This window comes from Manis javanica, chromosome 3 (genome assembly GCF_040802235.1).
Source record: "Manis javanica isolate MJ-LG chromosome 3, MJ_LKY, whole genome shotgun sequence".
In the NCBI taxonomy this organism is placed as follows: Eukaryota; Metazoa; Chordata; class Mammalia; order Pholidota; family Manidae; genus Manis; species Manis javanica.
The window spans coordinates 61,817,090-61,844,083 of NC_133158.1; the positions used below are offsets into that span (position 1 = coordinate 61,817,090).

General features: G+C 36.9%; 1 protein-coding gene across 10 annotated transcripts; it reads right to left on the reverse strand.

Moving 5' to 3' along the window:
- Positions 1-33: 33 nt before the first annotated feature.
- TEX55 (testis expressed 55) lies at positions 34-25,746 on the reverse strand. 10 transcript variants are annotated; one of them, XM_073231602.1, is made up of 4 exons: positions 22,842-25,099; positions 22,130-22,197; positions 18,816-18,878; positions 9,702-11,018 (listed from the first exon to the last, which is right to left on the reverse strand). In XM_073231602.1, exons 1-3 carry the CDS (start codon positions 23,556-23,558, stop codon positions 18,860-18,862), a joined length of 804 nt encoding a protein of 267 aa, XP_073087703.1. In that variant the 5' UTR covers positions 23,559-25,099; the 3' UTR covers positions 9,702-11,018; positions 18,816-18,859. The 10 variants fall into 10 exon arrangements, with proteins under 10 accessions (XP_073087701.1, XP_073087702.1, XP_073087703.1 ...); XM_073231603.1 differs by having other exon boundaries at positions 9,703-11,018; positions 18,816-18,875; positions 22,842-25,095; XM_073231598.1 differs by having other exon boundaries at positions 9,711-11,018; positions 22,130-22,276; positions 22,842-25,079.
- Between the last annotated feature and the right edge of the window lie 1,248 nt (positions 25,747-26,994).

A 26,994-nucleotide genomic window follows, 5' to 3' on the forward strand; every position in this document is an offset into this window, starting at 1 on the left:
CACATTTTTACTTCTTAAAAAGTATATATATATATATATATATATGAATTAAAAAGTTAGGAAGCATTTAAAGTAAATATCAATATGGCTGTATCTGGATGATGTGATATGGATTCCTTTGATTTTCTTCTTTTCTTTGGTAGTTCCCAAGTTAACAACAGACCTATATTATAATTATAAAAAGAGAAATATAAAAGTCATTAAAAACATGGGCTCTTGGAAATCTTCGTGATAAAGTGGCAAGGAAGCAATCAAGGACATGTGTTTTCATTCATATCTTAGGCATTTTTATGTTCTATTACTTGGATTATGTGGGGAGAAAATAAACATGAATTTTTTCAAATTAGATAATGTGAACGTGAAACCCCATATAAGAAACAAGGGACTAGCTAGGAAAAAGAAGATCAATTTTCAGACAATAACTGCAACTGATAAGTTAGGGAGTTTCAAGTGCTTAATATACGGGTAGGATTGGTCTGTTTTTCCAATAATTGTTTTCTAACTGTGTTCTGCTAATCTTTCCTCTCCCTCTGGCTAGGTGGTTCCTTTAAACACATCTTACCCAGATTCCAAAGCTCATTAGTGAATTCTCATTACTAAAAATCTCAGTTCAGTTAGAAAGACTTAATGTATTCTCTTCCTTTCACTACAATTTAGACTTGAGACTCCAGTGGTTTGGAAGGCCAGCGGGGAGCTGTCTCTCAATAAACCACCTCCCAATTCCCTGTATGTACTCCTCTGAGAGTTAAGCAACATCTTAAGTGACTGGCCCAGGAGATGCGTCTGTCCCTCCCCCTGGTCATCACCACCATCCACCATCTAATTCAGTGCCGCAGCCTCAGTATACACAGGAGTTGGTGTACAGATGTGGCTGGTGAGAGTTCTCACCAGACCCCACCCAGCTCCCCTCAGCACCAGAGAGTGCTCTGCCCCCTTCACTGGTTTGCAGCCAGTCCGTAACTTTCAATCTCACCTACACTCCAGGACCACCATTCTCAAGCTGTGTCTATCCTTAGTATATCTCAGGAACGTGGAACTAAAAGTGGGTATGCATGCCCCTCTCTGTACTGTCTGCAATTCTCCATGGTTGTCCTAAGGCAAGTTGGCAAGCCTAGTCACTCATGTGATACATAACTGGGCTGCAAGATACTGGTCCTATACATACTCATGAACTATGGAACTCTTGGCTTCTCTCTCATCTTTGGGACAAGGAACCACTGGGATGTTTCTGTTCACAAACACTGCATTCTCTAACACCAAACCCCCTTACTCCAAATCCACTTTTTTTTATAGGGGAGGGAGTTGTAGTGTAAACTGGATGGGAAAGCAACTGGCCCCATATCTGGAGTTTCTCTGAATTAGGAATATGGGTTACTTAGGGCCTTTTGTTCTAATCACCAGTTTCAGGAAAAACATTTCTCAAACCATGATTTTATCTATCATATTTTCAATACTTCTGAATGTCCCAGGCACTGTCATTCATCTTTACTCTTTCACAATAGCCCTGTGAAGTATATACCATTATGACCCTTCCATTTCGCAGATGAGAGAACCAGCAGGCGAGGAGATTAACCTGGCCATGGTCACGAAGATATTTAGATGTAAAGACTCTGCCAGTCTGTTCTCACTGCCTGCTCTCTCATCTACCAGGCTGTACTGTTTGGGGGTAGTTAGACAATCAGTGTACCTTTTAGAATGGCATTAAAATTTCAAATTATTGTTATCTTTTTAATTCACTAATTAATAAAGTGAATACAGAGTAGAATATTTTTCATGGAATAGGTAAGGAGCTACCGTCTGCAAAACTGCTCACAAGTAAGTCTGCCAGAGCACCTAGGCTCCTTTGTGGAGTACAGCAGGTCACTAATCAGAGCTCGCACCCGAGCTGAACCCGAGCAAACTACATGCCTGAAAATGCCCAGGTCTGCATAATTCTCTAATACTTCTGAAAATTGCTTTCTCTCCAGTAGGTCTTGACTCTGCAAATTTAATGAAATGTGTAAATTCAGGCTTTTTGACCTTTAATAGGTCCTCTCTCTTACTTGGCAATCCTTTTGCTCAACATTAATTGACATTCTTATATTCCCTTCAGCTCCTGTAGATGACAAATGCTTTACTCAGTTCATATTTTTAGATTATGGCCACCACAAGCTGACTTCTTAAAACAGATCCAGCTCTCTCTCAGGGAACTGTCATTATTAACAGACCTTTACAATTGGAAGGGACGTAAGCCCATTGCCATGGCCATGTGTGGTTATCACATGGAATTATACAGAATAACCATATTCTCATAAAATAACCAGTTAGCTCACTTCTCCACCCAATGTAATCACACAATCAGTGTGACAGGTCTCTGATGTCCAAATTAAAGGGCAGGTCTAAGAAACTGTTTTTTGTATTTTCCGCAGAGAGTTGGTCAAGGATGTTGTGTGCGGTCTTACCGCTGAGTCTGAGAGGTGGGTCCCGAGGGAAACACTGTCTCTGGTCTCAGTATCTGTAACGATTAAACTTTTCCTGATCAACTGGTTTGTTTTTGCCTACTGGCCACTGTAAATCTTCAAATTCAACCTTGCCTTTATTGTTCCTCCTCTATGGAAACTGCTTGTCAAGTTACAAGCAGCCTCTATTTTGCCAAGTCCAGGGGATACCTCTATGTCTTCATTTTGCTCATTTGGTTCAGCAGCAATTGATGCAGTTGACGACTCCATCCTTCTTGTACTACTTTCCTCTCTGGCTTCCATAATATATTCTCTTCATGCTTCTCCTTTTTCTCTGGGTGTTCCTTCTCAGTCCCCACTGCTGTCTCCTCCTTAGCCTGACCGGTCACGTTCGAAGGCTCCAGGGCTTGCATCCAGCTCCCGATTCTGAAGCTAGCTCTGAAAATGCGCTCCATCAGGAGTCAGCCCTTCCCCTCGCAACCATCATTATTCCCACTACTTCCTAGTTAGAAGTTCAAAAGATAAAGTAACACTGTCTGTCTGGATTTAGGGGTAACAGTAAGAATTCCAGGCCTTTGTCTTCTTAAAAATACAGCTGTGTTTCTCTGTTGTTTTTCCCTTGGAAACTTTTTTTTTTCCTTGGCCACCAGCTTTCGAAGAACAGTGAATTAGATTGTGGCTTCTCTTGATTTGATATTTGGTAAGTATATACACTTTTGATTTTTTCAAGTTTTTTAAAATTTTATTAGATCCTGGGGACAGAAGGTTTTTTGATGCAGTTTAAAGCTACCCTGTTAATCAGAAACATTTTAAGAACTTTCAACAACATAAATTGGACTTTGTTGTGCCTCTGTTTAGAACAGTTCAGGGGCTTTTTGCACTGGGTGTAAGATCCAACCTCTTTCCATGGCTTACAAGTTGCCCATGTATTCCCTGCCAACTTCAGGAGGTACTACTTTCACCTTGTGTATGCTCCAGCCCTGTGGTTTTTGCACTTGATAGTCCCGTTAGAGGAAATCCATTTCTCCTAGCAGTTCCCAGGACTGACTCCTTATCCTTCAGGGATAAGGATAAATGATACCCTCATTTCCTCTGAGAAGTCTTTCCTGATCACCCTACCTAAAGTACTCTGCCCTCTCCACTCCAGTTACTCTCTCTCTTATATGATCATCTTTTATTTCCTTCATAAAAATAATCACAGTCTGGTATTATCTAGCTTATATATTTGTTGTCCTCCTTTCTCTGTCCTTGCAGCCTCATGGAAACTAGAATAGTTTCAAATGAAAGAATGAATTTTGGATTTGGAGGTTTAGGGTAAATTAGGTCTACTCAGGCCTGGGGCTGGCGAGGGGACAATTATTGCATTACACAATGTTTGCTAAGAGCTAAAAGGGCATGACCATCTGCCGGTACCTGGTATCTGCCTTTAAGTATTGCCCTAAATTATTCTGCCTTTAAGACAACATTCATTATTCTATTCTGATAACAAAATACACGTATGTCCATTGTAGAAAGTAAAAGTCACTATACTTCCTTAGCCAGTGGTAAACACAATGAACATTTTCGTTAGAATCATCTTTTCAGGAACGATTTGAAGGATTACTTTGTGTCAGGCAGTTTTAGCAGAAATAAATGGACAAAATTCCTACTCTCATGGTGCTTCTCATCTTTCTTCTTTGCATTTCTTTCCAGTAATTGGGATCAAACGTATTTAGAGTCTTCTAAACTAGTCATTTTCATTTACAGTCTGCTGCAGACATTTCCCTGTGGGATTATTCTACAACATAACTTTAATGGATGTATTGTATCCTAGCATATTCATATGCTATTATGCATTTAACTGAATTCCTGAGGTTGAAAATTCAGATTTTCCATATTATAAATTTGACTTTTCCATATTATAAATATTTCTGTGGAAAATATTTTTGTACATAAAATTTTAAACACATTTCATGATTTGCTTAGTATAAATTCCTAGAATTAGAATTTATGACTAAAAGGCAAGTTCATTTTCAAGTTTTTGGATTCATGTGATGGAATTGCATTCCTTCTGTGTTATAAAATATATGCTCCCCACAACAATGTAAGAAGGTGCCCATTTCTCTGAACTTTCAGTCAGGCTAAGTACCATTTTCAAAATAATTTTTGTTTATAAAAAATATTTAATTGGTGTCTAATTTTTATTTAAATTTCTATTTCTTTGGCTATTTATATATCTTGTTCGGTAAGTTTCATTCATGTTCTTGGCCCAATTCTTTGGGGGTATTTATGGTTTTCAAAATTGATTTGTGGGAACTTGTTACATATTTAGGATACTGACCTGCCCTATTCATTGCAACCATTACTCTCAGTCTTTGGCATTTTTGTTAATTTTTTTCAGGCTTTTAAAAATACTGCATGCCAATAATATAAATATTTTCCTTAATGATTTCTGCTTTTGGCATTATGCTTAAAAAGGCTTTTCAACTCAAGGTTTCATATTTTCCTATTATTTTATTTCCTTCAGTCTGTCTGTCTCTGTTTAACTCTTTGTATGTATATGTATATAGGTATATGTATACATATGTTGTTATATGATATGGGGTAGATCCAACTATATTCATCCGAATAATTACAGCAACATTAACTGGATGCGTTGATTTTCATTTCATGGATATGTCACAATTTATTTGATTAATCTCACAATTTTGTGAGATGATTAATCCTACTTTTAATTACTATAAAAATTTGACACAAACCTTCCTATAAAGTCTCCAGGTACAGGGTCATTTCTGTTTAAGCGTAATTCCACTACATGAGTAATTTCGCTGTGGGGCAGTTCTGGTGATGCAAAGTGTGGCTCTGGTGGTAGATGACTAAAAGAAGAGTGTAAAGGCCATTAGAAAGGAGGAATCCTTGGTCATCACAGCTCACTCCTATCCCCTGGCCCTGCCCATGCTGAGCTTTGAGCCCTCTGAGGTTCTGCCTGGAAAAACATCTCCTTCCACTCAACGCCTTACGGAGTCTCAAGGGAGGCCTCTGCCCTGGTGTATCTGCCAGCACTATCCCATCTGCTTTCTGTTTTCAGAAATCATAAAAGTCTGCCTTCTCTCCCTCCTGCTTTCAGGACTAAAATGGAGTTATTTCTTTTTGTATATCTTTACTGCAATTTTAATGGAGTTTGAGGAAGACTGCTTTTTCTTTTTTAAAAAAATTAAAACACAGAAGTAGGCAGATAATTTTGCCTATTGGAACCCTATCTGTTTATCTGGTGTTAGCTTGATGCAAATTCTGCCAACAGTACAAGAAAAAATAGAATAGCCTTTTGAGAGCCTAATAAGTCACTGGCACACTAAGAATGTTTGCTGTTCACAGAAACACAGTTCTGAGTTTTAGCCTTACAATGTTCCCAACCAAATAACTGATGAGAAAATTCAAGCATAGGGACACAGATATCTGAACCATACTTGTCCACACCCCTATATGCAAAAATATATCTAGACATGTGAGCCCAAAATCATGAACAGACATAATTACACTTATATACTCACAACTTACATATTTACAAGAATAGGTGGATTTGCATAGGGTTAAGATAGCGGTTGATTACATAAGAGAAAAGGAAGGCAAGTGGAGGAGAGTGGGTGAGTAAACCTGAAAATAAGTCCAGAAATAGGAGGCTTTATCATGGAAATTACTTGACAATAAATATATTCATGTATCAAATTATTATACTGTACACTTTAAACTTATACAATATGTCAATTAAATCAAACTGGAAACACACACACACACACATACACACACACACACATACACACACATACACACACATACACACAAAGTAATGGAGGATAATTTTAAAAATAAAGCAGATGCAAAAGACCAAAGAGTAAAAACATGGGAATTTGTAAAGCATGGGGGAAACAGGGTCCTTTTCTTAGAAGGGTCATGTATTCCTATTTCTATTGTTTCTGTGCTTCATAGCTATGCCCCTTCACTCTCCTGTTATAAAATATACTTAAAAATATTCACCTCCACATTTATTATTTCTTAAAAACAGCTTGACATATTCATATACCATAAAATTCACCCTGTTCAAGTGTACAGTTCTGTGGTTTAGAGAATAGTCAGAGTTGTACAACCATAACTACTTACCTAGTTCCAGAAATTTCCATTATCCCTGAAATAAACCTCATGCTCATTGCATTCATTCTCCACTATCCCCCTTCTCTGGCAACCACAAATGTACTTTCTGTCTCCATGGATTCTCCTATTTTGGACATTTCATATAAATGAGAACAAATAATATGGGTCCTTTTGTGTCTGGCTTCTTTCACTTTGCAGAATGTTTTCAAGGTTCATCCAAGTCAGAGTCATGTATCAGTGCCTCACTCCTTTTTATTACCAATTAATATCCCATTGTATGGATGTATCAGTTTTTTTCATTTTCAATTTTTTAAAACTGTGGTAAAAAACACATAATATAACATTTACCACTTTAACTCTTTTCATTATGTACAATATTACTTTGGTTTCAAGTATAAAACATAGTGATCTGACAGTTATCTAAACTATTAAATCCTCACCCCAGCTATGTAGTTACTGTCAACACAGAAAGATGTCACAGAATTATTGGCTATATGCTCTATGCTCTATATCTTTTTCAATCAGATATTTTGTTTTCTATGGGTAAATTCCTAAAAGTGTAGTTACTGGGTTCTATGGTATTTCTATTTTTAGTTTTCTGAAGAAACTTCATATTGTTTTCCACAGTGGCTGCACCAGTATACATTCCTACCTACTGTGTATGAGTGATCCTTTTCCTCCACATCCTCTCCAACACTTGTTATTTCTTGTCTTTTGGATGGTGGTCATTCTGACTGGTGTGAAGTGATAGCTCATTGTGGTTTTGATTTGTATTTCCCTGATGATTAGTGAAGTAGAACATTTTTTCATGTGCCTGTATGTCTTCTTTGTAAAAATGTCTATTTAGGTCCTCTGCCCATTTTTTAATTGGGTTATTTATTTATTTTTTGGCATTGAGTCATATGAGTTCTTTATATATTTGGATGTTAGCCCCTTATTGGATATATCACTTATGAATATATTCTCCTGTATCATACTGTAGGTTGCCTTTTTGTTTTGTTAGTGGTTTCCTTTGCTGTACAGAAGCTTTTTAGTTTAATATAGTCCCACTTGTTTATTTTTGCTTCTGTTTCCCTTGCCCAGGGAGACATATTCAGAAAAGTTTCTCATGCTTATGTTTAAGAGATTTTTGCTTGTTTTCTTCTAAGTTTTATGGTTTCATGTCTTACACTTAGGTCTTTAATCCATTTCAGGTTTACTTTTGTGTATGGTGTCAGAGAGTAACACCCTAACTATTTTTAAGTGTACAGTCCAGTAGTATTAAGTACATTCACATTATGTACAGCACATCTCCAGAACTTTTCCATCTTGAAAACCTAAAACTATTAAACAACTCTACTTAATACCTATTAAACAACTTTTCATTTTCCCTTTCCTCAAGTCCCTGATAACCACTGTATTCTGTAGAACAATGAATTTGGCTTGCTTAAATACCTCATAAAAGTGGAATAAAAAAATATTTGTCTTTTTGTAACTGACTTGTTTCACTTAGCATAATGTCTTCAAAATTTATCCATGTTGTAGCATATGACTGGATTTCTTTCCTTTTTAAGGCTGAATAATACTCCATTGTGTGTAAAGACCACATTTTGTTTGTCTATTCATCTGTCTATCACCACATTTAAAAAAATCCATTCACCACTTGATGGACCTTCGTGTTGTTTCCACATTTTGGTTATTATGAATGTTGCTATGAACATTCATGTACAAGTTTTTGTATGGCCAAACTCTTCAATTGACTTGAGTGTTTTCAGCTGACTTGAGTATATACCTAGGTGTGGAATTGCTAAGTCATATGATAGTCTTTCACCTTCCCACTAACAGTGTATGTGTTCTAATATCTGCATGTCCTTGTCAACACTAGTTACTGACTGGGTATGAAATGGTATTCTTGTCATGGTTTTGATTTAAATTTCCCTAATGATGAATGATATCACATTTATTCAGTAAATGAAAGAGAGGAGAAGATAAGGCCCAGGAAAACTGCGCTAGTAACTTCAGCTTGTATTACTGTGAAGAGATCAGGGTGACTAGGGAAAGCTGTGAGGGAAGGTTATCAGGACTGTCAGGTAAAATCTAACATTGATACTGTTGATAATGATATTACTAAATAGTAAGCGCTAACAGTGCCAGATACTAAGTGCTTTTACATGTTACCTCATTTAACAACACTTGAGACCCTCACACCTCTTATCTGTGGGAATAACTGTCAGAAGCATCCTTAGAGGATTCCTTCAAGGGAAATCGTATGTTTTGATCTCTGCTTGTTCTGACATTGAAACTATTTCCCATTACATTTTCTTTTTCTGGAAGATAAGAAAATCTCATATTTGGTGGTTGAGGTGATGTGGGGAAAGAATCACAGGATATGGGTTGAGGGGTTAGGAGTGACTGAGAGGAACAGGTTTCTTGAATTGAGAATTTCCCTCTGACCAGAAGAAAGTTTGTACTGATTTCTGTCATAGGTGCCAAGTAAAATGAAGTCTGTATCTTTAAAAGTACAAGAGGAATTTTATATTTTACTTTAACAATGTTATTAAACATCAATTATGATCTCTTGAGATGCTAGCAATGTTTTAAATTAATTTTTTGTATTGAAGTATAGTGGTCATACAATATTATATTAGTTTCAGGTGTACAACATAGTGTTGCATTTTTATTCCTTGAGCCCTCCAAGTCTCTGTCAGTTTTACTCTGAAGAGGGCCATCTCTGAGGCCTCTCTTACAGTTGATAGCCAGTTCCACCTAGACTCTCACTTTTAGTGTTTACTCCTGGTAAATACTAGGAGTGATTTACTGGTCCGGGATGACTTCCTACCACCGAGGGACTAAGAACTGAATATACTTTCAGCTGATTGATCTTCTACACTAGGCGGCTCTTTTAGTAAAGAGCTTGATTCACCAAAAATGAGGTTTGATCTCCATTTTCTCCCTTTTTTCAGCCAGATATGTTCAAACAGGATCTCTGGACCATACCAAGCCCATCCCCTTTGGTCCATTGCCGCATTGTGAAAGGTCAAAATGACAGTTGTGAGATGTATCATAGAAAGCCAGTGAGAAGGGCCAGGTGGCTGGTGTGGTCTGGTACAAGGTGTTCTGCCTAAGAAACATTAAAGCCACCAGGTATTAGGACTGAAAACTAGCTAACTGAATTTGTTAATACCTATTTCAGATGTTATTGGTACCATCCACGTTTTTGGTCACTAATGTTGGCCCTTCAACTGTTGGGTATTTTGTTCAACCAACTGATTAAGCATAACTTTGGTTATGTCACACAACTTTTCCCATAAGGTTCATTGCAAATTTATTGGCTTTCACCCTAGTTTTGTCAGTTCACAACCCACAGAAAAGCTGTTTATCTGAGAACATTTATTGAACCTAAGCACATGGACATTTTGTGGACTGTTGAAAAAAAATTAACTAAGCTTTGAGTTACAAGGAAATTTTTTGTATAATTATTAGAAATGAAATTCAAGTATAAAAAGTAGGATTTATGCATCATTGTTAAAAGAGAATTGGAATCACACTGAGTCACCAGTTAAACAATATAAAGAATCAAGTCGGCTTTAATGTTCAAGTAGAAATTGAATGAAAGGTTCAGTTCACAAAAACAGTATCAGATGATCATCTCAGTTATGATTGCTGAGCAGATACTGTCCTATCAGACAGACCATGTTAAGGCTTTCTGCTTTTAAATACCAGTTGGACTGGTTGGTTACACATTCCACATAATGTAGACACTGTTCAGTCAACAAAGGTAATGAGCAAGTGACATTCTGCCTCTCCCACAGGTGTGTATGGAGTAGTAGAGCATGTTTGTGTTTTGCTGTACATTAACCAGAAGAGAAGTATCCGTAGGGATAGATTAAATCACATCCACTAATGGTAGACCATAACATGCAGGGTCAGAAAGGAAAATAGTAAAAATATGTTGGAGGGATTAAGAAACAAGAAAAAAGATATTAAAACAATCACCTTACATTAAGAGGGAGAAAAAGTGCTATTGCAAATTATTTTCCATATATTTTCGAATTAAAAATTCTGTGAAAGGCTTGGAGAAATGATAGACTTGTACGCTTTTTGAGACTTGCATACAAATTGCTAATATTCTTTTCTAGATCCTCTTTGGGATCTGTGAACTTGTTAAGTGCTTTGGAGGATTGGGTACCTAATTATCAATGCATGGGTAAGTATAACATTGTGTGTTTTTGTATGATTAACCAGAGGCATCTGTAACTGCTGTGTGAATTTTGCAAGTAGGTACTCTATAGATTTTCACTCAAAAATTAAGAACACATTTAGGCAGAGTCATTACCAGCAACCTTTCAAAATCCATTTTTCAGAGTGAGAAACAGAACGTAGTATTGACACTGACAGTTGTGAACAATGCTGAGGAGAGATTCATTCTTGGTAGGTTTCATATTTGTCTCTCTGTTTTATCATTTCCTGTACCTGAGGAGAATGAAAAATAATTTTTTCCACTTGCAATTTTGGTCTACTTGGAATTACCATATCTTGTGGGGTTAAAATATGTAGCAATTTAAAATACAGAAGGCCTTGCACTGACCTGATACAAATAATTTAGACTTTGATAAGTCAAGAATATATGTTATAATCTCTAGAGAAACCATTAAAAATATTAAGAGGATTATTAGGGCAGTAATTATAGATACATATCATATGCATTTGTCAAAACCTGTAGAATATAGAACACAAAGAGAGGGATCATAATATAAACCATGGACTTGAGTTAATAGTGAAGTATGAATATTGGTTCACCAATTGCAACAAATTATCACACTAATGTAAGATGTTAATAGGCGAAACCCAGGAGTAGGAAGTGGGGGAAGGGAAAAGGAATAAGCAGGAACTCTTATTTTCTGGTCAATTTTTCTGTAAACCTAAAACTATTCTAAAAAATGAAGTCTGTTAATTTTCAAAAATCACCCTAATTTTAAACAAGAAAAAATTAAGAGAGTGTAACATCTAAAGTAATAAAAAGTAGAATGATAAAAGAAGGGAAAAAGTGGAGGAAGAAAAACAGAACAGGTAGGACATATAGATGTATGTGGTAGGACAAAAGATTTAAACCCAAATATATCTTTAATAATATCAAATAAAAATGGGCTAAATGCTCTAATTCAAAGCTTGTTAGACTTGAATAATGATAAAAAATTATAATATGTGCTATTTATAAGAACTAAATGAAGTAAACTAAATGAAGTGAAAATACCGTATAGTGAAGTGAAAATACTATGTAGTGAAGTTTATGTTATAAACTTTAAATGCATATAGTATATATAAAAAAGGAAGATCTGCTTCCTATATGAAAGAGTAAGCACTTTAAAAAATGAAACCTACAAATAAAAGTTATGTACTAAAATTTAAGGACATAGTAAAGCTAAAAGTAATAGGATGGAAATATATATGCCATTTAAATATCTACCAAATTAAATCTCGTATAGCCATAACAATGTTGAGCAGTGTTCATGCTATACCTTTTAATGATAAAAGGTTTAGTTTACCAGAAAGATGTAAGAATATTAAATTCACAGGCACCTAATAACATAGCCTCAACTATATATACACTGCATACATTGACAGAACTACAGAAGATAGGCAAATCCACAGTCATATTGCAAGACTTGAAAACATGTTAAGCAAATCTGATTTAATGGATATATTTGGAACACTTCCCATAATTGCAGAATAAATCTTTTTCAAACCCCGGTTAAATATGAAAAATATGAAAGATTTTCTCTATGATCAGGAAGAAGGCAAAAATTAACCTTATGCTGTCATAAAACAAGTTAACACATTTCAAAGATTTAAAATCTTGTTCTATGAGCAAGTACAAGTTAGAAATTATTAACCAAAGGGCAAGTAGAAAATCCAATATTTGATCATTTATATAAATAATCTAATGTCCCCAAACCCATCAGTTGAAGAAGTCATAATGAAAATTAAAAATTGTTTTGAACTAAATGAAGTGAAAATACCATAGTGAAGTTTATGTGTAAACTTTAAGTGCATATGTTATATATAAAAAAGGAAGATCTGCTTTCTATATGAAAGAGTAAGCACTTTAAAAATGAAACCTACAAATAACAATTAGGTACTGTGATAAAATACAATCCCATGTCCAAAACAAACAAACAAACAAACAAACAAACCCAAAGCTGACCCAAACAAAACCCCACAACTACCTGAATGCTCTGGACACTAAGCAAAGACATGCAGATTTGGAAGGGGAATCTAAACTCGGAGTGAGTGACTAACGTGGAATGATAACTTTGACCCAGTGACAGCTCTGGCTGTGGCTGCTCAGAATTGTCTAAGATTCCAAAAGACTGTCTTTCTGGATGGAAGAATCAGGGGAAGTAACCTGATGGATTTGGCCAGATGTGAAGAGTAAAGGGGAATCCTAGAAAAGGGAAGAAATTCTCCAAATGTATGTGAACGGTGCATAAGCCTCAAGCTGACGCTTGAATCGTGTGCACTTGCAGGACAGATTCAAAGGAGTGCAGCAAGGGCTTAAAGAACTGGCCTGAGCTATGATCCAACAACCACAGAAAGCAAGAGAGAGCTTACAGTTTGAATCTAACCAAGGAAAACTAAGAGTGTTCATTCCCAGCAGTCCTGGAATAGAAGAAGTGCATAAAAAAGATTTTCTGTTTGAAGAAATAATTTCAGAGAGAAACTTGAAAATTCACAAACGAATGAAGAACATTAGAAATATAAATTATCTGAATAAATATAAAAGAGTTTTTTTCTAAAGTTCCTTAATATATACATGATTATTTAAATCCATAATTATATTATTGTCTTGGGAGTTTTTCATATTTGTAGAAAGTGATACATGTAAGAAGTTTAACATAAAGCACAGTGGATGGGAGTAAAGGGTCCTATATGATTATAAGGTTTACTTTTGATGTGAAGTGATACAAATATTAATTTTGTTCCGTGAAGGGTTAGGGATATATATTGTAATCCCAAAAGCAATCATTAAAAAATAATGTGCGGTTTAGTTAAAAAGCCAATAGATAAAGTAGAATACTGAAGTTATTCAAATAATCTAAAAGAAGGCAATAAAAGGGGAACAGAGGAATTAAAAAAAAAACAGACACAAAAAACAAGCAATAAAATGGGAAATCTAAATTCAACGGTATTGATCATTAGGTTAAATGTTAAGGTTTATACCAGGGGTTGGTATAAATTTCTCCTGAAAAGGCCTGGATAATACTGACTTTAGGCAGGACAAATATTATCTCCGTTGCTGCTACTGAGACCCCCTTCCTCCTGCCTTTCCCCTCCTTTCTTTCAGACCCCATCTTCTCTTTCTTCCCCTCTTCTTCCTTCTCCTCCTCCTCCTACTTCAACCACTTAAAAAATGTTAATTCTTTCTTAGAATGTGGGTTATTTAAAAACAGATGGTCCTAAAGAACAACAACAACAAAAAATCAGCAAAGATGGAAGATTTGAATAACATTACAAACCTCTTTGATCTGACTGAAACTAACTGAACACCAGATCAACAACAGTAGAAAACACTTTCTTTTCAAGTGAATATTATACATTGTCCAAGATGGACAATATACTGGGTCATAAAAATGTTTTAATAAACGAAAAGAGACTGAAATTGTACAGAGAACAACAAAATTAAACTGGAAATCAAGAATAATATCTAGAAAAACTCCAAATATTTGGAAATGAAACAATATTCTTCTAAATAAATAGCTGGTCAAAGAAGAAATCACAAGAGAAACTACAAAATATTTTGAACTGAATGATAATGAAAATATAATGTATCAAGATTTGTGAGATGCAACTAATGCAGTGCTTAGAGGGAAATATATTTTTAAATGTCTATATTAGAAAAAAAGAAAAGTCTAAAATCAATAATCTAAGGCTTTGCATTAAGAGGCTAGAAAAAAAAAGTAAGCCAAAATTAGGAAGAGGAAAGGAGATATTGAAATAAAAGATAACAATAGAGAATACTAATGAAGCCAAAAGATGGTTCTTTGAAAACTCAACCAAATTGATTAATCCCTAGACTGATGAAGAGAACTCAAGTCACATGAGAAAGACTTCACTAATCATCAATGGCTTTGAAGATGAAGAAAGAGGATCATCAGCAAAGAATACAGTGACTGGGAATAGGCCTCAGCTTACAGTCAGCATGTCATGGAGACCATGGTCCTACAAATTCAGTTCATTTATCTCCTTCAGTGAAGTGTGTGTTCAAGTCTTCTATCCATTTTTAAATTAGGCTGTCGTTTTCTTAAGGTGCAACAGTGAATTCTGCCAATAACTCAAATGGGTAAGAAGTGGATTTTCCCCTTAGAGCCTCCAGAAAGGAACACAGCCTGCCAACACCTAGATTTTAGTATGGGGAGACCTGTACAAACTATAAGACCTACAGAACTATAAGAAAGTTGTATTAATTAAAGCTACTAGGTTTATAATAATTTGTTACAGCATCATAAGAAAATGAATGCAAGACCTTACACAAATAACTACATGAATCATGGACCTAAATTTTAAAGTATAAATGATAAATCTAGAAAACATAGGAGAATGTCTTTGTTACTTGGGTCAGGTAAAGATTTCTAAGTCTCATAAAAGCACAAATTCTGAAAGGAAAGGTTGGCAAATTGTATTTTATCAGAATTAAAAATGTTTGCTTTTTGAAAGACACTGAAAGGAAAACCAAAGGAGAGCTACACAGTGGAAGAAAGTATTTGCAATATATTTATCTGATAATAGACTGGTATATCCAGAATATATAAAACACTCCTGCACCTTAATAAGGACAGCCTAATTTAAAAATGGATAGAAGATTTGAACACAAACTTCACTAAAGGAGATAAATGAATGGCTGGTAAGTACCTGAAAAGGTTTATGTATATTTTTTGCTATTTTCTTGATAAATAGACACGTTGAACATTAGAACATTACAATTAGAAACTATCTGAATAAGTGTGAAAACATCCCATTTCTGTATATGATATATAGAACTATGTATATAAAGCTACATAAATAAATGTTTATATGTGCACACATATGTATGTGTATATATATATGTGTGTGTGTATATATATATGTGATCTTTTATATTTATCCAGATAATTTCTATTTCTAATGTTCAACATGTCTATTCATCAGGGAAATGTAAATTGAAACTACAATAACATAGTATTACACACACACTAGAATGGCTAAAATTAAAAAGATTGACAGATCAAAATTTGCTGAGAAAAATGGCTGCTTTAAGATTTGGGGCAGGAAAACTATAAGCTATTTCTGGAACATCTTGTTACAGCAGAAAACAATGAAATGATTAATTACAAGGAATGTTAAAAGTGTTAGGAGTCATCCAGAAAAGTTCCCACTGGATTCAAATAGGGAAATCAAATAATCAACAAGAACAATAACTATAAGGGCTTAAAATACATAAAATATATTTAAACTTATGAGTTGATCACATTAAAAACATTGGTCACCTTTAGAGAAGTCTATGAAAGGCTTCTGCAAGCACATAAAGAGAAAGTGTTAAGCACTTACCTGTTTTCCTATGAAATCTGTGCCTTAGGGTGACTAAATAGTTAATGAGATGTAATATGGCTAATAAGTGAAAAAAAAAAGAAGATAAAATTAGAGTATCACCATTTTGCAATCCCTAATGAATTAATAGGTCAAGCAATGATCATTAATAACTGCTTATAGCAGAAAAGATCGTTAATTCCTGGCTCATTTGCACTAACTGGGGGTCAGAGAGAAGAGCACCTACGAGGGAGTCTTTCTAAGACAAAAAAATGAACCTGGATGTGAAGAAACCATTAGATACAACTAGCAATGTACAGAAAATATAGGGTTCAGAAGAGCATAGTGAGTGACATTGTTGGAAAGTAATCAGCAAAATCCAGACTGGGAAACTCTTCAGGACATATGACCTGCATGGTGACTGAGATTTCCTTCAAGACAATCTCGGGAGAAAGAAAGGGGGTACCATATATGGTAAGGGAGCTTCCTTAACATAATTAATAGTATTTGTAAAACAAAACAGACACCACACTTAATGGCTAAAGAGTGAAAACTTTTTTTTTAAAGATCAAGAGCAATCCAGGTGAACGACCATAGCTACTTGTATTCAGTATTAATTTTACTGGAGATCTCTAACCAGTACACTGTGTCAATGAATGTCTCAAGAGGAAACAGATGACACATTCAAAATGGAAGAATTCAGTGAGGGCTTATTCATAAAGGGGCCATTTAAAAAGAATTAGTCATAGGGGAGTCATAGGAGATAATGCAATAATCCAGAGCTAGTAAAAGTTGAATTAATCTCTTAACCTTGAAGGTCAGAGGGCGGAGCATTACTGGAATTCAGAAGCAAAGATCATGTAGAGTGAGATGCCTGAGAAAAGTAGTGACCTCCAGGGAACTCAAGACAGATCACCAGGGAAAAGGCCAGGGGAGCAGACCTAATCTCATCCTCTTTGCAGTCTTCCTCCAGGGTTTCCCGTTTGCTTAACCCAAACTGAAGTCAGAAGGACTGACAATTGATCTACATCATACTGATTCTTTGTAGGGTGGAACAGAGAGAAGTGTGGACCTGAAAGGGCAAAGAGACGCTATACAGTACATAATAGGACAAGGGTGGGGGAAGGATAAGGGTGGGAAAGGTCAAATAAAGCTGTCATTATTTGCAAGTGATATGACTATATATGTAGAAACACCCAGAGTCTCTACAAATACATGATTAGAATTAATGAGTTTAGTAAGGCTGGTGGATACAAGGTCAACAAAAAATTAGCTGTAGTTGAATAGCTGGCAATTATGACCTGAAATGGTAAACATTGCTATTTATACTAGTATTGAAATTATGAAACATCCATGATGTCTATCAAATGTTTGTGCAAATAATTATACTGAGAGAAATCAAAGACCTAAATAAATGAAGGGCATAAAAGATTGGAAATACTCATTATTTCAGGCTGTCACTTCTCCCCAAATTGATCTACAATTTCAAAGCAATCCCAATAAAAATTCCACTAGTGTGTGCTTTGAGTGTGTGTGTGTGTGTGTGTGCATGCACATAATTTTAAATACTGATATGGAAATCCACAGGCCTAAGAACATCCAAGACATTTTTAAAGAAGAATATTAATAACATTAAGACTTATTGTAAGGAATGCCAGTCTTGTATTGTAGAAAGGATAGACAAACATACAGTAGGAATCAAAGAGCAGTGTAGAAGGACTGGTCTTTTTTAATAAAAAGTGCTCTGTCAATTGGATGTCTGCTTGGAATAAAATGAAGCTTGACTCCACTTCACACCCTACATAAAATCAGTTCCAAATTGATCTGATATAAATGTAAAAGACAAAAAGCAAACAAAATTGAAAAACGAAAAAACAATAAAGTCCACAAACAAACTTCAACAAAGTAACATAGGGGGCTATCTTCAGGAACTTGGGCTAAGGAGAGACTTCTAAAAGAGGACACCAGAAATACTAATCATAAGTAAATAGGTTATAAAATTTGATTGTATCAAAATCAAGAATTTCTGTTCATCAAAAGATTCCCTGAAGAGATACAAAGAGAAGGCAGAGAGTGGAAGATGATACCTATAACAAACACAAGCAACAAAGAGTTCATAACAAAAATATAAGGAACACAGTTACAAATGAGTGGAGGAAAAAATACAGACAATATGATAGAAAAATAAGTATTTCCAAATGGCCAAAAAGCAAATGAAAAGGTATGCAACTGCCTTAGTAATTAGAAAAAAGCAAACTGAAACTGCAGTGACTTAATACTGTTTACCCATCAAAATGGCTAATGCTAAAAAGACTGATAATATTAAGTGTGGGATGTAAGTGGAAAGGATATAAAACTAGAACTTTAACACATACTGCTACTGGTAGTGTAAACTGTTGCAATCACTTGGGAAAATTGTTTGAAATAATCTACTAGAGCTGAGCAAACACATGCCTTGTGATCCAGCAATCACTCTCTGGGTATATACTGAAGAGAAATGTGTGTATATGTGCACCAAGAGGTATGTGCACCAAGAGGGCTTCTGGGATGCCAGCAAATGTTTTACTCTTTTGAACTTGAATGGTGGTTGCAAATATGCTCACTTCATGGCAATTCACTAAGTTATACATGTTTTGTGTTCTTGTGTGTGTGCTATAGTTAACAATAAACAGAATAAAAAGGTGGTTCTTTTCTCCTATTCCATACCTGGCCCAGCATAAAACTCAGGGGGTCCTCTGGCCTTTCATAGACTAAGTTTTCAGTGATCTGCTGAGAGAGAGGATAAGGCATCACATTCCGGTTCTGAGTTAAAGTTATGTGGTCAGGTTATACTTAAAACAATAACCTAACATGTACTATAGCATTTTAAATATGCTCATATATACCTACAAGGGACAAATTACTTTCTTACTACTGATAAAATTAGGCAAATTAAAGTAAAATTTGGAGGAATAAAAAGTTAGTAATGAATAGCAATGGATATTTTTCTAAGTTTCCAAGATCAAAGATGTATTAAGAAAGTTTTTGTTTTGAGAGTTGTGATCTTGCTAGACTGAGAAATTAGTAAATTATTTGTTTTGAGGTTGAAGAAAAGTCTTCTGAATAAAATTTTAAAAACACTATCGAATTTTATAAAGAACCTTCCTTCTGAGGCATTTGATGTTAAAAGGTGTAAACGAAGTTCAGTATTTGTAACAAAAAAAGTGAGAAAGCACTTAAAAAACTTCAGAGATTTGCTTCCATACTTTAACTGCTGTTGAATAACCCCCCAAATTATAATGAAGCAAGTAGAATTCTCATTTGCAGGGAATAACAAAAGGACAAATTTCAGGTGTAAAATACTCATGGTCTGTATAATGTACCCATGCCAATTTTATGTTTCTTTTGAGTACACATATGAGAACTAATTTTTCTTATAACACTGCATGTTTTTCCCAACAGAAGAAAATTATTAATAGAATGGCTAGATATCTACTTTTTTCAACAGCTTTCATCCTTGACCTTAATAATTAGTACATTTTTCACTGAAGCCAGAGAACCCAGCCATTAGCACTCTCCCATAAAAGGACATCTTCAGAAAGCAAAAGCATAGAGCAGGGTTAATGAACTAAAATCACCTGTCCCTATATTATATAAGGAAACTGAGTGTGGGATTGATGGGATTAATACATAAATCAAGTAATATAGAAATCAAATGTACAAATGCATATGACCTGATTGTTTCTCCTACAACTCCTGATGCATGATCAATAACAAAATGAGTAAAGACAACACAGTTCCTACAACTCGTGGCTGCCCTCACGTGGTTTTGGTGTCTTTGAGGAGGATCACACCCTAAGGCTGGACTCAAAGTCAGATAATGATTGTGTGTTGATCATGTGTTGAACCCCCTACTCAAAATTCTTTGGATATTTGGGTTCATTTGCTCAATAAATATGAGGAGTGCCTTTTCGGCATTACTCTTGCGCTGTTACGCTTTGAGTCCCCTGGCTGGCCCTTTCAGGTCTTCGATGTCTCATCGCGTCTCCTCCCTTATCTGCGGGACAGAGGCAGGGAGGGGACCAAGAACTGAGATTCACAGAAGTTAATTAATTTTCCCCAAATCACAAAGATGAGGAGTGACAAAGTTAGGTTGGAGCTTTGGGCTAACAGATCACAAAATCTGTGCTCTTTATACCCTATTCTTTAAACTTAAACTTCCCCAGTTTAAATGTTTTCACTTCAGGCAGGCCATTCTTACTTTACACTTTTCTAACCACAAAATAACTTCATGTACACATTATTACATACATATATATGCCTTGCTTGATAATATTAACATAAAAATAAGCATGTCAGGCAAACAAAAACCCACCAAGCAACAAGAATTTTAAAATGTGACAATTTCTTATGATTCTATATATTGGCCAAGGAATGTCATACTTTATCCTGAGGTCAATAAGATGTGTAATTTCAAGAATTAGGAGCAACTTCAAACTACTTATTTTTTACCCTAAAGAATGTGATTTCTCAAAGGACACCATCAGCAGAACAAAAAGGCATCCTACAGTACAGGAGAATATATTTGTAAATTACATATCGACAAGGGGTTAACATCCAAAATATATAAAGAACTCACATGCCTCAACACCCAAAAAGCAAATAACCTTATTAAAAAATGGGCGGAATATATGAACAGACACTTCTCCAAAGAAGAAATTCAGATGGCCAACAGGCACATGAAAAGATGCTCCACATCGCTAATTACCAGGGAAATGCAAATTAAAACCACAATGAGATATCATCATCTCACACCAGTTAGGATGGCCAACATAGAAAAGACTAGGAACAACAAATGCTGGTGAGGATGCAGAGAAAGGGGAACCCTCCTACACTGCTGGTGGAAATGTACACTAGTTCAACCATTGTGGAAAGCAATATGGAGGTTCCTCAAAAAACTAAAAATGGAAAAACCATTTGACCCAGGAATTCCACTGCTAGGAATTTACTCAAAGAAAACAACTTCTCAGATTCAAAAAGATATATGCACCCCTATGTTTATTGCAGCACTATTTACAATAGCCAAGATCTGGAAGCAACCTAAGTGTCCATCAGTAGATGAATGGATTAAGAAGATGTGGTTCATATACACAATGGAATACTATTCAGCCATAAGAAAGAAACAAATCCTACCATTTGCAACAACATGGATGTAGCTAGATGGTATTATGCCCAGTGAAATAAGTTATGCAGAGAAAGACGAATGCCAAACGATTTTCCTCATTTGTGGAATATAACAATGAAGCAAAACTGAAGGAACAAAATAGTAGATTCACAGACTCCAAGAAGGGACTAGTGGTTACCAAAAGGGGAGGGGTGGGGGAGGACAGGTGGGAAGGGAGGGAGAAGGGGATTGTGGGGTATCATGATTAGTGCACATGGTGTGTGTGGAGTCATGGGGAAGACAGTGTAGCTTGGAGAAGACAAATAGGGACTCTGTGGCATCTTACTGATGGACAGTGACTGCAATGAGGTACAGGAGGGGACTTGATAATATGGATGAATTAGTAACCACATTGTTTTTCTTGTGAAACCTTCGTAAGAGTGTATATCAATGATACCTTACTAAAAAAAAAAGAAAAAAGAAGAGTGTGATTTCTTAGATGGTCACAGGTTGGTCATCTTTTGAAAGTTATTCTATTCCTGCCTGGAAAGATTTTTTCTCTCTTCAGTTGCCAATGTTTTCTCCTTCCTTCCTAGTCTGGCTCAAACTTTAACCCTTGGCCATGTTTTTGCCTACCAACAAACCTACCTGATCTCTAATCCCTCTGAAGGCTTTCATATCATAGTAGTATCATTCATTTGGTGCTTATCATTTACTGATTTTGGTTAATACATCTTAATGCACTTAATGAGTTCTCAATGACATTATCTCTTTTACAGCAAAGGCCCTTTCTTGTACCCCTTGAAAGCTTGGTCAAAATTTGTTTTTTACAATTACTGTAGAACTCACAATTAAAGAAATGGATTGAGAGGTTTACCTGAAATACTTGTAGAATGCGGTGTTTCTCCATGTAATGTAGTGCAACTTGATAAGGATCTTCATATACTATAGGAGGAAACCCATTCCTATAAGTTTGATCATATGCATCAAAACTCCTTCCTTCTTGGTGTACTGAAATACCATCCTGAAATAGAAATATGCACCCCCAAAATCTTTAATATATTGAAAAGCCCCAGGAATTTTTGTTGTGATTGGTGCTGTTATCAGTAGAATCTGGTGTTGTTAGTATTTGAACACCAGGAATTAGAGAAATGACCCTTTGTTATGAGAGAGCTGGCTAATACTCCAGGCAGTATAACACACTGCAAGTCCTGGGAGGTACCTTCTGATGTTTTTCCCTTCAAAGATACCCAACTGACTTCAAATTCCTTTCTTCTGGTAGAAGCCCAGAGAGAGGAAGTGCCTTAGTGTCCCAGAGTTAACAGCAGAACCAGGACTTGAAAACCCTGGTCTCCTAAATGCTGGTTCATTGGTCCTTCCTGATGGAAGGGTAGCAGAGAAGGCAACACCTCTTTATTTCCGACCCTTCTCCTGCCCTTCCTGAATGCTATGGATCACACATCCATACCACAACATGTGGATTTATTCCTTTCCAACATGTGCCCTCCCTGCTCCCCCTTACCACCAGCACAGGCCCCTGGCTTGGCCTCCAACCTCCCAGGTGGTTATCAAATGCCCCTTTAACCTACAGGCTTTGTTTCCATGGCTTCAGTGTTTTCTTGACTTGTGATATAGTCCGATTTGGTTGAGATGTCAGGGAATCTGTGGGAATAGACTTGGTCTTGTCCTTGGAAATCAGTGTCGATTCTGGCATCAAACATTCTCAATGCTTGCAGATCAGCTGCCCTCTCAGTATCAGTTTCAATCGAAGCTTTGGAATCCTTGAGGTCTACTTGGGTAGCCTCCAATTTAGAAGGTTGCACTTTGAGGTCAGCCTCTTTGACCTGGATGTCACCAAACTGGGGAAATATTTCATACTCAGACTGGTCATGCAGGCCGTAGTTAAGCAGGTTGTCTTCTGTGTGTGCGTCCCCTTCATCCACTAAGTGGTCAGTCTGTGCGTAGTCACCGTAGAGTGCCTTGTCAAGTGGAAGGTGATCAGCTTGGATGTCAGCCGGGTCATCAGTCTGGTAGTCAGCTAGTTTGGTAGCTTGCTCATACGCTTGGTGGTGAGTCTTTACAGATGTTCTGCGGTCGACTTGGCCAGACAGGTTGGGATCCACATGGGCGGACACTCTTTGGATAGCCCTGTCAGCTGTTCTGTGATAAGTCTGCTCATCTGCCTCCTCTTCGTCCCGGTTCTGCCCGTTCTCTTCCTGGCCCACCGTGTGGCTGTCATTTGGGGACTTGGCTGTGCTTTCAGGTGCCAAGGATTCGGCCAGAGGCTCTTCCGGAGGCTCTTCCATTTTCTGCCTCTCCCCTGACTGGTCTAGGTTGCCAGAGGCTGTGGGTGGGCCGGGCTGGGTCGTCTAGGCGACATTCTTGAGCAAACAACGGCGCCCGCGGCTTTGTCCCGCCTGGCGCGCGGCCCTTCCGGGGGGCGCGCGGGTGGACGCCCGGCTGGGAGCGGGGGTGCGCTGCCTCGGACTCCGCGCGCAGCCCCCAGTGTGGCGTCGGCTGACGCGCACTGTGGCGCGAGCGCCGAAGGACCCCCTTCCCCTGAAGAGGCGGAGCCCCCACGCTGGCCTCTGGGCCCTGCGTGGCACCCTCCCCAAGAGGCGCGTGGGAAATGACATCGCGCAGGTACCACGCCTCTGACCCACCGCGCGCTCGCCCCCAACAGGCGCCCGGCCACCAGGGGGCAGCACGTCCGAGCGTGGTTCCTGTCCCGTCCGCTCAAACCCACGCTGCGGCGGGGACCGACTTGCCGATCCCGGTGATGCCCGCAGTGTGAGTGCTGGGCGCTGGGCTAGTAACTGGGCCTGCTGAAAATGGTATTCGGCTTTCCCTGGTGACGATAACAAATTCTGTTTTTACTTTTAATGTTTTTAAGCCATTTTAAAATCTGGCCTTTCAACAAAGTGCTGGTCCTGTTTTCAGGTTTAGTCCTTCCTAATCTTGTTAGCACATACGTACTGATCTTTCCTCACAATGAGTGAACGCAGAGAGGAGAGTTTTGCTGTTCTCTTCCCTTGTCTCCAGGGACGGGTGAGCCTCTGGTTTCCTCCCCTTTGGGAAGGGCTGTCCTGACTGGAAACGGGGCTGGGAGGCCCCAACGTGTTTTCTTGCTGAATCAGACATAAATGACTGGAGGAGATAAATGAAAGGAGATTCAGTGAGGATGGGTTCTAAAATCACTACATCCAATTGTCTTAACAGCAGAAGAGAGGGCGAGGATTAGGAGCCAGAGTTCTGGAAATAAAGGGAGGAAGGTAGATGGGGAAGACAGGAGAAGGAACATTGAACGAGTGAGGAATTTGCCCTTGATGGTGGAGGCCAGGCTTTGAGATCTGACCCTCTCTTTTTGAAAATCAGCCTTAAGAATCCTCTTGACACCAGCACACTCTGCTTTCAGGAGTAGGGCATTCAGAGGTGCCGATTGAGGAGACATCTGACTGTGATATCCAAAGCCTAAGGTCCCTGAGCCAGGCCCTGGGTTGGTACTAGAATGCTAAATATTCCTTTCATAGAGGTTCAGTTGCATTTGGTAATTAGAGATAAGGCACAAAAGCCAAATGCAAATAGTTGTGATCAACGTGTGAGGAGGTGGGTACCCTTGGTGCCACACTTGGGAGCAGAAAGGAGACTCTAAGTACACCGAAGTAAGATCATTCATATTAACAGTACCTAGAATGTAGTAGGTGCTCACGATGTGTTTGTTGAATATAAACATATGGATGATCTGCCATATTTAAAATGTATGGAGCAACTGGATGCTGCGTTTGGAGTAAAATAGGTGATAGGCTATGGTTTGCAACTTCAAAAGGGCATTGGTTTTGTAGATTTGTTTTTCCATTTACAGGTTAAATGTAATCATTGTAGAAAAGTAAGAAAAACAAGAATAAAGAAAAAAATTCTCTGAATACCTGAGGAATAACCTTTATTAACCTTTATTAACAACTGGATGCTGCGTTTGGAGTAAAATAGGTGATAGGCTATGGTTTGCAACTTCAAAAGGGCATTGGTTTTGTAGATTTGTTTTTCCATTTACAGGTTAAATGTAATCATTGTAGAAAAGTAAGAAAAACAAGAATAAAGAAAAAAATTCTCTGAATACCTGAGGAATAACCTTTATTAACATTTTCATGTATATTCTTCTAGAATTTTCCCCATGTAAATCTAGATATCTAATATCTAATGGTATGTGTATATTTTACAAAATGAATCAAACTGTGCAGCTCTTCTATGCACTGCATCTTCCTTTAGCACTATAGTATACATGTTCTTCCTTGTCAGTAAATGTGATCTAAATTAAAGAACTGGCTTTTGAGGTCTGACCAATTTTGTTCTAATTCTGTATCTGCCACTTACTAGGTTGTTGAGCTCAGGCAAAACTCATTATTTCTCTGAACTTCAATTTTCTCATCTGCAGATAAATATGCAAATAATACAATAGCTGAGTTCTTGTGATAACTAAATGGGATAATACATATAATTAGCTTATATGTGCTTCATAAAGAACAGTTTTTAAAAGTTTGTATGTAACCCACTATATGAATTTATTTTGTTGTATTTGTGCTGCATTGACCATCATTGTACATTTTACAAGTTTGTCCTATTTTTGTCCTTAAGAATAATTTTTAGTTTTGGAATTGTTTGGTTAAGGAAATATGCTTGTTCTGGTCTTTTGAAAGTAGTATATTTAAAAGTGCCCTCCAGAAAAGTTGACCCCATCTATAGTTCCACCAATAATACTTGAGAATGTTATTTCCCTATACCAACATCAATTCTGTATATGTTTTTCATCTTTGCCTCTCTAATAAATTAAAGATAGTATCTTGCTTTAATTTATATTCTTTATAATTCTTTTATAAGGTTGGTAGAGTTCCCACTTTCATTTCTGGCTTTAGTTATTTACAACTTCTTTTTCTGGTCAGTCTAGCTTAAAGGTTTGTCAATTTTGTTGATCTTTTCAAGTAACCAACTTTTTTTGTTGTTGATTATTGTTTGTCTATACTCTTTAACTTATTTCTGCTCTATTCTTTAGAATTTCCTTTCATCTTCTAGATGTGTATTTAGTTTGCTCTTCTTATAGTTCTTTAAGGTATAAAGTTAGGTTATTGATCTGAGATCTTTTTTCTTTTTTAATGTAGGCATTTACAACTGTGAATTTCCTACAGGCATTTTCTTTGTCATGTCCTATAAGTTTTGGTATGTTGTGTTTTCATTTTCATTTGTGTCAAGGTATTAGGTTTTCCTTGTAATTTCTTCTTTGACCCATTGGTTATTTAAAGGTGTGCTGTTTAATTTCCAAACATTTGTGAATTTTCCAGTTCTCCTTCTCTTATTGATTTCTAGCTTCAGTTTACTGTATTCAGAGAAAAAACTTTGTATGATTTCAGTCTTTAAAAATTTATTAAGTCTTGTTTTGTGCCCTAATAAATAGGCTATCTTGGATGAATGTGTATGGGTAGGATGTTCTTCATGTACCTGTTAGGTCTTATTGGTGTATAGTGATTCAAGTCCTGTATTTTTTATTGTTCTTCTGTCTTGATATTATATCCATTAGAGATACCTTGAGTTAGTTCTTCAGGTGGCCCTCAGACAAGTCAAAACAGACAAACAGAATTCTTAGAGAACAAGGTGTGCTCTTTTCCCTCTGGAACAGGGGGCTAGGGTTCCACACCTGGTTTGCTGTTTTCAAGACTGCTACTAAATTGAGAAGTGGACATTAAGGACAGG

Bases quoted from the DNA above. Each gene is read 5' to 3' on its own strand.
- TEX55 (XM_073231598.1), bottom strand. From the start codon at position 23,558: ATGGAAGAGCCTCCGGAAGAGCCTCTGGCCGAATCCTTGGCACCTGAA. The intron at 22,277-22,841 runs GTAGGTTAAAGG...TTTCTATTTCAG, and splicing joins AAGCCATGGAAACAAAGCCT to GATGGTATTTCAGTACACCA. The intron at 18,879-22,129 runs GTAAACCTCTCA...CCTCTCTCTCAG, and splicing joins GCATTCTACAAGTATTTCAG to CAGATCACTGAAAACTTAGT.